Consider the following 14,563-nt stretch of genomic DNA (forward strand, 5'->3'; position numbering starts at 1 on the left):
AAAGATGAAGAAAACTAAGAGAGAGAAAGTAGAAAGAGGCGAGAGAGAATAATTTAGGATCAAAAGCGAAAAACAAAGAGACAATGACTCATTCTCCCTTTTATAGAGAATGAGCGTGATTGTCAAGGCATCATCATGATTAGTTGGGCTGGGCAAATAAACTGAACCCGAAAATCCGAACTGAACCTGATCCGACAAAAATGAATCCGAACCGATCCGAATCCAGCATAAATACCGAATAGATTTTGTTTTATGATATTTTGGGTTATGAGTATTATCCGAATGGTACTAGGTTTAAGCTATCTAATTAAAAAAGTTTCTCTCTCTCGAAACACAAAAAAGAAAACTTTTCCCGTCGATTGCTCCGGTCAACCTCCGGTGTGCGTGTGTCGCCGGCGCCGCCGCCGCCGGAGGGTTCCTCTCTTTCCCCTCTCTCCGTTTTCCTTTTTGCCTTTACCTCCCCTCTGTCCCTTCTCCCGATATGCTGGATGCTCTGGAGTCCTTGGTTTCTCTGGCGAAGGAACGGCCGTCGGATCTGGAGCTTCCTTCGTCCTCTGGTGTAGCCGCGAGGTAGTAGCGGCGGAGTCGGTGGTAAAGGTCGGTTTTTTAGGGTTTGTTAGAGGGTTTCGGTTTTCCTGGTTTGGACCCTCTTCGTGTGTGACGGCGGCGCATGGAGGAGCTCGTTTCGGCTCGCGTTGAAGATCCGGTGTGCAGTGTTCCAGATCTGCTTTTTTCTGGTCTTTGGTGAGCGTCTCTCGGATTCTGGATTGTCGACATATCCTCGGCGTCTTGGTGTGTCTCATCCTTTTTTCCAGAGACAGGAGAGCTTCGGAGGTCCCATTACCTCGAGGTGTGTGGTTCTGGTTATCAGCCTTAGCGTGGTGCGAGGGTTGGTGGTGGTCTCACATGGAGGTTAGATGTGTTGCGACTGGGATTTGCCGTCTATGGCCTCTCCTGTCCAGCTTTGTCGAGTCTCCCTCTCTTCTGTCAATTCCTCTTCCTGGTTTCGTGGCCAGTGCTCCGTTTGAAGCGTACCGGTTTGTTTCAGCGGAGGTTGCTCTCTTCTCTCATCGTTTTGTACAGTTCGGTTCCGTTTTCCACCGGTTCCGGCGTTTGACGATTATAGGTTACCTCTCTTCGGTTCTCGAAGGAGGCATAGGGTGGAGCGGTTGGTCTATTCACGTGGTCCGTGGGTTTGATCGACTCTTCAGTGGTTCCCTTTGGTGATTCAACAATCCCAGTGCTGTGTCTCATCATTTGATTGGTCATGGTGTGTTGGTTCTCTAATCCTTTTCAGGTCATGTGAGCTCTGTGGTTCTCGACGTTGCGGCTGTCTCGAGCCCGGCTTTTTGCTTGTTTGCTTCCATTGTTATTATCGGATTCATGCTTCATCTCCAAAGAATGGTCTTTCGGCTGATGGGTTCGGAGGTGACCTTCGTGATTCTTCGGGTTTGAGCTTGGGTGAGCGAGATAGGTCAGTTGGGGATGGCGGTTCCCCTCAACGGTGCGGTCCGTCTCAATCTCTCGGGTCTCGGTCTCGGCTGAAGAAAGAAGTGTCGCGTAAGCCTTAATTCTGTGTGTTGGCGTCTCTTTAGAGAAGGAAGTGAAGATAGAGTTGTCGGCTTCACTCAGGTGTAGTCGGCGTCGTTGGCCGCATAGAGGATCTACGGTAGTGACAAGGGACTGGGTCCGGTCCTTTGAGCCTAGATTTTTTTCCCTCCCACTGTTTCATCATTTACTTTTCCATGTACGTTATTGATAAGCCTAATCTATTATTGAGGTCTACTGTTTCTCCGTCGGTTAGCCGGAGGCCTGTTCCGGTGCCTTTTACGGTTTGTTTAAAAAAAAACTGTAATTTTAGGAAAAAAACAAAAAAAATTATCCGAACCAAACCCGAACCTAAATAGATACCTGATAGAACCTGAAACATTCAAAAATTTCCAAAAAAAAACTTGTACCAAATATGATCTCAATTCCTAATATGTATTCAAAATATATCGAACATCTAAAATAATTATCTATTATATGAAGATTGATGGTTGAAGGTGGTGGTTGAAGGTTGAAGTTTTCAGATTTTGGTTTTGTTTTCATTGAATAATGTTTTTCATTTTATGAGAACTTGGTTTTCGTTTTATACTTTCATTTATTTGGTTTTCTTTCGATCAATAATTATGTTTACCTTTTACTTGATTTTGGATAATCACATTTGATGTTCCTTTCTTTTTTTTGAACCGATTTTATTTATGTTTTGGTTACAAAATAGGTACAAATAATGTATTTTAAAACCGAAGAACCGATTTTACTTACTTTTTGGTTACAAAATAGATATAAATCATGTAAATTTAAACCGAAAAACCGATTGGGACCCGAACCCGAAAGTACATTGAGTTATACCGGTTCTTTGAAGATTTACTAACCCCGACCCGAATCCGACAGAATCTGAACCGGTCCGGAACCGAATTTTTATATAACCCGAGCCGAAAAACCGAGACCCGATTAAACTAAACCGAAACCCGACTGGGACCCGAATGCCCAGGCAGTGATGAAGTGATGGGAGCGTTGAGAGAGATTTGGACCCCGAAGTGATGGGAGCGTTGAAACCCGATCTAATCGATGAAGTGATGGGAGCGTTGAAAGAGATGAACATAGAGGTTCCTACTGAGATTCAGTGTATAGGAGTACCTGCTGTTATGGAACGCAAGAGCGTCGTCTTGGGCTCCCACACTGGCTCCGGCAAGACTCTTGCCTACTTGCTTCCTATTGTTCAGGTCTCTCCTCAATTATTCTTCTTTGGATATTTGAATTTGATTGTTCTTCTTCTTTAGTTGTATTGATTTGAGTTGAGTTGTTGCAGCTGATGAGAGAAGATGAGGCATCTCTGGGTAAAATAACAAAGCCTAGGCGTCCTAGGACCGTTGTTCTTTGTCCGACCAGAGAACTGTCTGAGCAGGTGGCTTTTCTTTTTGTGTCTTTTGTCGTTGTAAAGAAGGAAACTTTTGATTATTTATGTTCCATAGTTTTCATCTTATAGGATGCCAATAGTGTGACATTTGGTTAAGAGTATCGTTCATGTCTTGAATCTGTTATGACTCGTTATACTTATTGGGCATAATCCGCGAGTTCGTTAGATTTAGTTTTTACTTTTAAACCGAAATAATAATAATCCACTAGGTTAAGATCCGCGCCTTGTGCGAAATAAATATTATATATAAAAAATATTTTATGTATTAAATATATTTACATATTATAAAATAATAAATATATATTAAATAATTAAAAGTCAGTAACTATTAATATAATTAAATTGGTGCGAACATATAAATCAATTTTATTAATCCAAAAAATATTTTTTTCTTATATGTAATTAAATTTAAATGATACTAACATACATATTAAATGATGATTTCAACTCATATAGTTTTAATAGGATATGAATATTTGATAGGATATGTAATCAATTTTATTAGTATATTTTAATATTAATGCCTATTAAATGATGATTTCTACTCATATAGTTTTTTTGATCATTTGTATCTTTTATAGAAAAAAATTTAAATTACTGATAACAAAATTTTCATTGTGGATTAATAGTTTTAGTAACTTATTATTTTTAAAAAAATAAGTTGTCAATGTTCGTTCAAAACTTTTATCAAAAAAGTTGTTCAAAGTAAATTTTGAAACTAAAATATTTATGTATTTTATATGTTTTATTGTTTAATTTAAAATAATATATATATATATTTTTTAATTTTAATAATTAATTAAATTAGACTTTTTACTTATATAATTTTGTAATCATTTGTATTTTGACATGAAAAAAAATTTAAAACCATGGATCACAAAATTTGAATGTGAGACTTTTAACAGTTTTAGTAATTTATATGCGTTTTCAAAATTCTAAATATAACAATACAGAAAAATTTAAAATTTTTATTATATGGTTATTGTGGTTTTTTAATTTATTTAAGGGGTTTTTGCCAAAACTAACCCACAACTTGATTTTAATCCCAAACCTATACCCAAACTTGAATCAAATGCAAAACTAAACTAAAAGCCTAGTGAAATTACAGCTCAACCCCTTGTGACCAAACAAAAAACCAGAAGCCATTTTTACGAATATAGCCCCAGTAAATCGTCTGAGTCGTCTGAGATGTTGGAAGTCGTCTGGACGACTGAAGTGTAAGTCGTCTGGTACCAGTTTATTTTAAAAATAATTTATAAATCTTGTAAAAAAATATTTTGATGCGTGAAAAATAAAAATCAAGTAATTATAAACAGTTTTAAGTGATATAAATTAAGATATGATAAAATTGATTTGTTTTGAAGATAGATGAGTGGAAGTAGTGAATCATGAAATATTTTGGTTTAGGAGTTTGGCAAACATATGTTGTAGTATTGTATGTATTGTTAGGGTTAGATTTTGGAAAACTAAAATGTTTTTTTCAAAAATTAGTTTTCACATATATGTGTTTATTTCTGTGTATAGTAAACACTTTTCAAGTTTGATTTGATTTTATGAAGTGTTTAATTAGATAATTAAGTTTAGGGGTTATGTTTAGGGTGTGGACGACTTAAATTTCAGTCGTCTGTTGAATAATTTACCCGGACGACGTATACTTCAGTCGTCCACATCGTACCGAACCTTTAATTTTACCAATGTACGTTTTAACCTAACCGGATCATTTTACTTGGACGACTTACATTTCAGTCGTCTGGTGAAGAAATTAAAACAGACGACTTACATGTAAGTCGTCCAAATATTCCCGCCTAAATTTTTTTTTAAAAATTATTTTTCCGCTTAAATAATTTAAACCAGACGACTTACTTGTAAGTCGTCTGGAAAGTCTTTTATTTTAGTTTCCCGCTAAAAAATATTTAATTTCCCGCTAAAAATATTAAACTCTTCTGGACGACTTACATGTAAGTCGTCTGTTTTAATTTCTTCAACAGACGACTGAAATGTAAGTCGTCCAGGAAGTCGTCTGAGTCAAAAATATTTAACCTAATTAGATTTTTTGTCTCCCTATATAAAAAAAATTTACACATTCTCTCTCCTCCTCTCAAATGGCTGCAACAAAAATGTAATGTTCATCATTCTAAAACTCTCCAACCTCTCTCTAATCTCTTTGACTTGAAAACACCAAACTTTATATGAATTTTTCAGTTTTGTCTCATGTATTTCTTACTAATCTATCTCTTTTGCAGGTTTTTAATCAAATGGTACTCATCTTCCACTAATTTAAAGGTAGATTTATTAATTTTAGATATGTATTTTTGTGTGTTCTATAAATGTAGATTTATCTAATCTTCCACTCATTTTCTCTATTTTTAAGTCATTTGAACGTTTTTAGATATGCAGGTTTTTCAGATCTGGATTTGATATGCAGGTTTTTCAGATCTGGAAGACTTCTGAGACGACTTACCTGTTAGTCGTCTGGAAGTCGTCTGGAAGTCGTCTGGAAGTCGTCTGGACTTCTTGGAAGTCTTCTGACAAAGTCGTCTGGACTTCCAGGAAGTCGTCTGGACTTCCTGGAAGTCGTCTGGATTTTTCAGAGCGTTTTGGTAAGTTCTTATGTCTGATTTTTCTTCATTTGGTAACTTCTTGTTGTATAAAGTTTTTACTTTTTTCCCAAATTAAAACTCTCTAAACCCACTCTAATCTCTTTGACTTGAAAACACCAAACTTTATATGAATTTTTCAGTTTTGTCTCATGTCTTTCTTACTAATCTATCTTTTTTGCAGGTTTTTAATTAGATGGTACTCATCTTCCACTAATTTAAAGATAGATCTATTATTTTTAGATATGTATTTTTGTGTGTTCTGTAAAGGTAGATTTATCTAATCTTCCACTCATTTTTTCTGTTTTTAAGCCATTTGAACGTTTTTGAATATGCAGGTTTTTCAGATCTGGATTTAATATGCAGGTTTTTCAGATCTGGAAGACTTCTGGGACGACTTACTTGTTAGTCGTCTGGAAGTCGTCTGGAAGTCATCTGGAAGTCATCTGGAAGTCGTCTGGAAGTCGTCTGGACTTCCTAAAAGTCTTCTGGACTTCCTGTAAAGTCGTCTGGAAGTCGTCTGAACTTCCTAAAAGTCTTCTGACAATGTCGTCTGAACTTCCTGGAAGTCGTCTGGACTTATTAGAAGTCGTCTGGACTTCTTAAAAGTCGTCTGGTCTTGTCTACTCAACTGGAATCCAAGCTTGTCTTTGTAGAGGAATGATCTATAATAGTTTTGTTTGTGGTCTGTTTTGTGAATTGCATGTCTACTCTTTTAGTTGTGAATTTTTTGTAAAATCAGTAATAATGTTTTCCAAGATGTATTAAATGTGCTAACAATGTGTTTACACATTTTCAAATCAATGAAATAATAGACTTCAGTAGCCTTTTTCTTATCTTTGGATCTCTCATATGCAATAATAAACTCCAATGGTCTTTTTCTCATCTTAATAAACAAGAATGTTGGTAGCTTCATATTGATACAACATTTTAAGAAGCATTTAACCCTTCTTCCAACTCATAACAATAGTCATCATTATTGTCTATAACAATAATACTTAAGAGATGGAAACAAACAATAGTAACTAGTCAAAGCATATCATATTTTTTATAAGTGCGTTGAAAAACTTAGTCAAATTTAGTAAAACAAAGGGAGAGAACATATTTTGTAAATATGAGTTTTACATATCTTGAAGTTACTTATCACTCTTAAAAATACAAGTTATTCAAAAACTAACGTAGAAGACCTAAAACCTAGCGGAGAAGACGCGGACGACTTCAATCTAAGTTGTCCAGACGACTAAACTATACGTCGTCTGGTCAACGCAGAGGTTATTTTTGCAATTGACTTTGAAATCTATTATTTCGGACGACTGAAAAATAAGTCGTCTACTATTGTTTGGTTAAAAAAAACTCCAAAAAAGCTAGACGACTTACATTTCAGTCGTCATAGGTTAGTTTTGCATTTGACTGGATTATTTCAGAAGTTTGACTTTTCTGGACGACTTACATTTCAGTCGTCTAGTAAAAATTAAAATAATAATCTTTTTTTAAAAGTAGACGACTTACAGTTAAGTCGTCATAGGTTAGTTTTGCAATTAAAAAAAAAAACTTCAAGATTTAATTATATACAGACGACTTATAATTCAGTCGTCCACGAGACGACCGAAATGTAAGTCGTCCAGGATTTACGAGGTTTGACCAGAATCTCGGAAAAAAATCCTAGACGACTTACAAGTAAGTCGTCTGGTGGACGACTTACAAGTAAGTCGTCTGGTGGACGACTGAATTATAAGTCGTTTGTGTATAATTAAATCTTGAAGTTTTTTTTTTCAATTGCAAAACTAACCTATGACTACTTAATTGTAAGTCGTTTACTTTAAAAAAAATATTATTATTTTAATTTTCGACAGACGACTGAAATGTAAGTCGTCTGGGGAAGTCAAATTTCTGAAATTATCCAGTCAAATGCAAAACTAACCCATGACAACTGAAATGTAAGTCGTCTAGGTTCTTTGGAAATTTTTTTGAAACCAAACAATAGTAGACGACTTAACTTTCAGTCGTCTCAGGTTACAGATTTCAAAGTCAATTGCAAAAATAACCTCTGCGTTGACCAGACGACTTCCAGGTAAGTCGTCTACAGCCAGACGACTTCCAGGTAAGTCGTCTACAGCCAGACGACTTCCCAAGTAAGTCGTCTGACGAACAGATCTGGAAAAAAACTCGATGTCATACCTTAAATTGGTGAGATAAGTTCCTTAGCATACATAAGGCTTCTCCAAGCACACAGAATCACAAACGAAAGTCACCCACCCAGAATCGTTAGCTTCTATGACTCTATGAACCATAAAAATTTTAGAATCAAAATATTGGGTTTTTTTATCTCATTATGGAGAGAAAGTGAGAGATATGTTGTGTTTAGTTCACAAGAATGGAAAAAGAAGAAGAGTAAATCGATTTTGGGAGCATTAAGAGCTTCAAATTGGTTGTTCATAGTGGTTGTGGTATTGATGACAATGGCAATCTTGTAATTACTTGAAGATGATGAGGGTGAGAGAGTAAATATGTCATTTTCAAAAAAAAAAAAAAAAAAATTGATGGCATTTTCGTAAATTATATGAACTTGTGGGGTGAATAGGGCAAAACCAATTTTCAAAAAAAAGAGAGGTTAGTTTTGTGTTTGACTTTAAGTTGTAGGTCAATTTTGCAAAAAGCCCTTTATTTAATAGTTTAAAATTAAACAAATATGATAGAAGATACACTAATTTTAATCAAATCTTTATTATTCAAAATCATTAGTTGTCATATATACTTTAGCCATATTAGGCAATTCCGTAAATTTTATATATGGAAATAATAAAATACATTAATGATGAATTTAATTATTGTTAGTTTAATAAATAGCTTATTATATAATTATGGACCGACATATTTCTCTAATGATTCGAAGAATCATCCTAGTGATGACATGTGGCTACAAAAATAAGTTGTAATGCTTCTCAAATAATATATAGGAGATATATATAGTGTTCTTGTAACCCTATCCTACTGTATCTGAAATTACCTTCGGGATCCGTTAATAATACTCTCTTTTTGTACGTGGTGAACCACTTTTGTTTAATTCATTTGTTTTTCTTATGTTCTCGTATCCGTTATTACAAGTATTCATGCCAATTTCATAATGTTTTTAGGCAGAAATTGTGAAAATCTAACTAAGGATTCTGCATTAGGTTTACCGTGTGCCAAAGTCTGTAAGCCACCACGCGAGGTTCAGATCTATATTGGTTAGTGGTGGTTCTCGGATTAGACCACAGGAGGATTCTTTGGACAATGCAATAGACATGGTTGTTGGAACCCCTGGTAGTTTTCTTCAGCATATCGAAGAAGGAAACATAGTCTATGGAGATATTGCATATCTGGTATGGGGATCTTGGCATTATGCTGCTTCTTGTGATTTTATGGAAAACAAATGGCAATAAGAATCTTTTTTTTATATTAAAGCAGGTGCTAGATGAGGCCGACACTATGTTTGATCGTGGTTTTGGTCCCGACATTCGCAAGTTCCTTGCCCCATTGAAACAGCGTGCGTTAAAAACAAATGACCAAGGATTTCAAACCGTTTTGGTGACTGCCACTATGACAACGGTGTGCATCTTTGCTGTTATCACGATTTATGCATATATTCTTTTCTCTTTGTTCATTCTGAACTTAAAGATAAGGTAATGAGTGAAACTGTGAGTTTTCAGGCAGTTCAGAAGCTAGTGGATGAGGAGTTTCAGGGGATAGAGCATTTGCGAACATCAACATTGCATAAAAATATAGCAAACGCTCGGCACGACTTTGTCAAGCTTTCAGGTAGTGAAGATAAGCTAGAAGCACTTCTCCAGGTAAATTGCATCATTAAGATTCTGATATTTGAAGAGGTTATAATTTGATGAGACTGCATGCAGGTTCTTGAACCTAGCCGCGCCGTTGACCACTATCTTTCAGAGAACCAGGTCTCCACCGTGAATTATCACGGTGAAGTTCCAGCAGAAGAGAGGTGTGATTAAAAACATAAATCCTAAGTCCATTTCTTGAGGAACCGGTTTGCATTTCAGGGTTGACAACTTGAAAAAGTTCAAGGACGAAGAAGGAGACTGTCCCACGCTTGTTTGCACAGATTTGGCTGCGAGGGGCCTGGATCTTGACGTCGATCATGTTATCATGTTTGATTTTCCAAAGAACTCTGTAAGTATATTAAGCCAAAATTCCTGTCTTCTTCTCTTAACTTGTTGATTTACGAACTTGAATGTCTTAGATTGACTACCTTCATCGCACTGGAAGAACAGCTCGCATGGGTGGTAAAGGTTTGTGTTCCGTAGCTCTACATTTTCCACGTTTCAAAACTTTCTATTTCAGCTATCTGGTTTTCAGTTTGGTTTATTCCTTCTCTCAAAGTAGCTGCTGTTTATGGTTTGATGCGCTGAGTAATAAAAAAAAAGGAGATCCTTGCTTCAAAGTGTTAATGTGTGTCTCTCTACAGGAAAAGTGACGAGTCTTATAAGCAGGAAGGACCAAATGTTAGCAGCGAGAATTTTTTTTTTTTTTTTTTTTTTTCAAATTAACTCTTATTTATTAAACATTCGCTTACAACTGAAAATGGCCTAAGGCCCAATTACCAAACCACTCTACTCTAGCGAGAACATCTCTCTCATCAACTACCTCATTTCACACCGAAAAAAAGGAGAGCCAAGTGGCTAACACTGAGTCTTGACCTGCCTGAATAGCAGCGAGAATTGATGAAGCTATGAGAAACAACGAGAGCTTAGAAGCACTCACCAACGATAACGTGAGGAGGGATTCTGCAAGAACCCAAATCACTCAAGGTAAAGGAAGGAACCTTAAGCAGATCAGAGCAGTGAGCAAGCAACGGAACTCCAGAGAAAGATGAGGAACATCATCATCATCTCCTCCTGCAAGATCACCTGTGAGAAAGTCTACTTCAGTGAGAAAGTCTACTTCGGTTTCAAAACCAGGAAGAGCATCATCTCCTCCAGAAAAATCCACAAAGCCTAAAAGAAAGATATTAAAGACGGTTGGATCCAGATCGATAGCTGCGAGGGGGAAGAAGGGTTCTTCAGAAAGAACAGGTAAGAAACTAAATGTTGTTGGATTCAGAGGTCGGTCTTCTGTGGCTAGACCATCTTCTTGATTGCGTTAACTTAGAGCATCTCCAACCCATTGCTATTTTCACCTCTATAATAGCATTTAGAGGTGAAATTGCTCCAACCCACCTCTATTTCTTCCTCTATAATAGAGATTTCTATTTTTTTCCTCTATTTATAGAGGAAGAAATAGCATTTCTCTATTTTTTACTCTATATTTTAGAGATTGCTATTTTAGGGGAATACATTGGAGCATATCTCACCTCTATTATAGAGTTCCTCTATTTTAAAGGTGAAAATAGCAAAATACATTAGAGATGGTCTTAGAAGTCAGTATGAATACAAAAGCGTTTAAAATGAATCATATTGAGAGACCAATGATTCTTTCTTTCTTTCTACGAATTCCATGGGGTTGTGTATTCTAATGGGTTTGGAAATACAAACTAAATCCAGTTTTATTCTTTTTGGATTTGGAGTTTCGGAATTTGAGATCCAAATTCAGTGTTATTTCTTCTATGATAGTAAAATCTACGTTAAAATCATTGTTATTAGTTTTTTATAAACTTCAATTCCTGGCTAGTTCGTCGTAACTTTACGAAGAAACATTTACGTGTTTTTTACGAAGAAATGATTTACGTGTTCTTTACGACAAAAATGTTTATGTGTTTTTTACGAGGAAACATTTACGTGTTTTTTTACGAGGAAATGATTTACGTGTTCTTTACGACGAAAATGTTTATGTATCTTTTACGAGGAAACATTTAACATGGTTTTACGAATAAATGTGTAACGTCGCTTTTACGACGAATGTATCGACCCCACTTTACGACGAAAATATTTTCTCGTAAAGTTACAACGAACTAGCGAGGAAATTTGTGTTACGACAAACGTTTAACGACGAAACGGCTTTCGTAGTTAATTCCTCGTAAACCCTATTTTACGACGAAATAACTACGGAAACCGTCATCGTTAAAATTGTGTTTTCTTGTAGTGAAATTAGAAAATCAATAATAACTAAACTTTTTGAATAACAAGAGATTTGAATGGATTTTAAAAAATTTTAAACTAATTACAATAGATTCTATTAAGATTTTTGAAATCTAAGAACCAATAACATTGGAATCTCAACAATTTCAAAGTTCATGAGAATTAATTTACCAATAACCTCCTACGTAAAGAACTATAACACAAAGCATACTAGAGACTATCACTACAAATATATGTGTTTTTACAATAAATTTTTAACTTACAAATGGTTCTCTAAACAGAACAATCAACAAGTTTAAGAACACCTTGACTTGTTAAGCTAGCCTCATTAAGATGGAATACAATATCTTAGAACTTCTCTCCTTATCTCTTTGTGTTTTCACGCACTTTACAAGCTATCAAAACTCACTTATGCCAAGAATACAATTTTGTGTGATCACCTAGTTCTTGCTGCAAAATCCTCCTACTTATACAAGGTATGAAACCGACTAACCCTAGTTTTCCATAGAGACATTCACAAATATTTCAAATTAGAATATTTCCTAAAATTTTACTAAGTCTTTGGAAAATCTTCCAGACTAATTTTTCCCTTCTTCAAAATAAATATTTTTCTGTGCCTCCAAGTAACCTTCAGCAGCTCTATCTCGGTTTCTGTTCCAGTTTCCAATTCAACCACTCAGTTATATCTCCATCACTGCATTGGTACCAGATAATGATGCACTTTCAACTGATAAAGTTTTTGTTTAGAATTTTGCATCTTCAATCATGATGGAAGCTATTCCACTTTTTTCATTAAACCATGCTTTTATATTTCTTTCAAAATAAAATTGATGACATATAATAAATATTTTTTAAAAAAATTGTATTATCTAAATATACTCAATTTTGAAAACAAAAAAAAACATCTCCACCTAAGTTGCATAAAATTGAAAATGGATATACGGAAGAAAAATGTTTTGAAACGTGAAAACATGATTTTAATTTTTTTTAAATAAAATGTTATAGAAATGCCTATAAATATACTTTTTATTTATGTACACACTACAATTTAATTTGTGAGTTCAATTATCTTTATCTGAAAGAGAAAACCAGTAATAAGAGAATATTTTTTTGTAGATTCTATATTTTTTTTTAACAAAGAGTATAAGTCGAAGTATGTCCTTCTATAAAATTTATTAAAACAACAAATAAATTCTTATATTAATTAATTTTATTTTTAAAGAGTTTCTTTCTAATTTATAAAATGAAAATATAAGTTTTCATCGCATTACCAAAATAAAAAAACGTATTTATATTCGATTTACATGGCTACTAATCGGTTTTTATCGGGTCGGATCTATTCGAATCGGTTCTTTTCGGGTCCGGATCTATTCGGGTCGGTTTCTTTTGGTTCCGGTTCTTTCGATAAAAGAAATTTAGATCCAAAAGATACTTGTAAATTTTTGGTTCGGTTCTGGGTCAAGTATTCTTTGGTCGGTTCCGGTTCGGGTTTTTGGGTCCAGGTTAAAATGCCCAAGCCTAATATATATCTATATTTCCACACAAAAAAAAAGTGATTCCTAAACGTTTTGAAACATCAAAACTTTCCGGACTATACCATCAACCAAATTTCCTGCGATCTAGATGTCCACCCTAACACGATAGTCAACCAAGCCATTATTTAAAGAAAGAATTACATTGAGAGGCAGTTTATGAGTTTTATTAACACAATAAGACAATTATTACTACTCAAACACTTTTTTCTAACTAAATCTCATTTTCATTCGAAAACTAACTAAATAACATTGACAGCTAATACTCATTACACTAACTAAAATAAAGTGGGACCATGTAACCTTCTTCTTCCTCTTACCCTTTATACTTCTCTGTAATTTTCGAAAATGAAATCTGATTCTTCCAAATTCATTTTTCCAGAGAAGTTATCTTTAATCATTGTCTTTTTTCTTAAGCTATCTTTTGAGATATATGAAGATACATGACTGATGGTGGTGTAGTGATGAGTTTTCGACGGTAACATCAACGGTAGAGACGTTGGGGACTCTCGTCTATACCATAAACATCTTCTCGCCACTCTGACTCATTATTGCCATGAATTAGGATTGAAATCTATCACATTTGGGTAAAAATACATAAAAAACAAGTTAAGAATGTAAAAAAATGTGGAAAATAGGCGAGATATGCGGAGATTAGGGTTTCTGGTTGACAATGGCTAAGGAAGAAGATGAAGTTATTTTTGTAATTTTGCAACATTAATGAAAAAAATGTCGTGTCTACATTACATTCAAAATGTACATGTGTACACTTAATTTTGTATTATACATCAAAGTGATTGTGTACACAATTTTGTATTATACATCAAGAATATATAATATTGTACATGCGTACACCAAATATTGTACATATGTACATCCATAATTGTATGTCACATAAACAAAGTCAGAAATATAAAACATATGCTATCAAGATCTTTTGTTCAAAAAAAAATGTTATCAAGATCTAAAGTAAGTCTCATTCAAAACAACGAGAACATTTTTTGATTCACGTAAACCACACTTCCTTGTCCTTAACCTACAAAGACAAATTTATCACTTTAACATGTACATGCGTATATTAACATTATGTACACATCCACGTGGTCATCCAATGTACTCGTGTACCCAAACATGTGTACACTAACATTATGTACACATCTACGTGGTCATCCAATCTTAAAAAAAAACTTTTTTGAATGAGTGGCAATTTTGTAATAATTTCATCTTCTTCATATCATGGTTTTCTGTATTTTCTGCAAATATAACTCACAACCGCCATTAATTTTTATCATGAAATCTTCATTGTTTTTGTGTTTTACCTTTAGAACTTACAAATATTATATAGATTAACCGATTAGAATCCAAAACCAAGAGAAAAAAAAACAGAAAACAAGT

At 34.6% G+C, this 14,563-nt stretch overlaps 1 protein-coding gene across 1 annotated transcript; it reads left to right on the plus strand.

Annotated features, from left to right (window-relative positions):
- The first annotated feature begins 424 nt into the window (after nucleotides 1–424).
- Nucleotides 425–14,090, plus strand: LOC103838871 (DEAD-box ATP-dependent RNA helicase 39). The gene is made up of 10 exons (XM_033280045.1): nucleotides 425–2,768; nucleotides 2,846–2,950; nucleotides 8,733–8,921; nucleotides 9,004–9,147; nucleotides 9,249–9,389; nucleotides 9,453–9,544; nucleotides 9,603–9,732; nucleotides 9,803–9,851; nucleotides 10,028–10,066; nucleotides 10,269–14,090. Exons 1-10 carry the CDS (start codon nucleotides 2,586–2,588, stop codon nucleotides 10,433–10,435), a joined length of 1,239 nt encoding a protein of 412 aa, XP_033135936.1. The 5' UTR covers nucleotides 425–2,585; the 3' UTR covers nucleotides 10,436–14,090.
- The last annotated feature ends 473 nt before the right edge of the window (nucleotides 14,091–14,563 follow it).

This window comes from Brassica rapa, chromosome A09 (assembly GCF_000309985.2).
Source record: "Brassica rapa cultivar Chiifu-401-42 chromosome A09, CAAS_Brap_v3.01, whole genome shotgun sequence".
NCBI classification, from domain to species: Eukaryota; Viridiplantae; Streptophyta; class Magnoliopsida; order Brassicales; family Brassicaceae; genus Brassica; species Brassica rapa.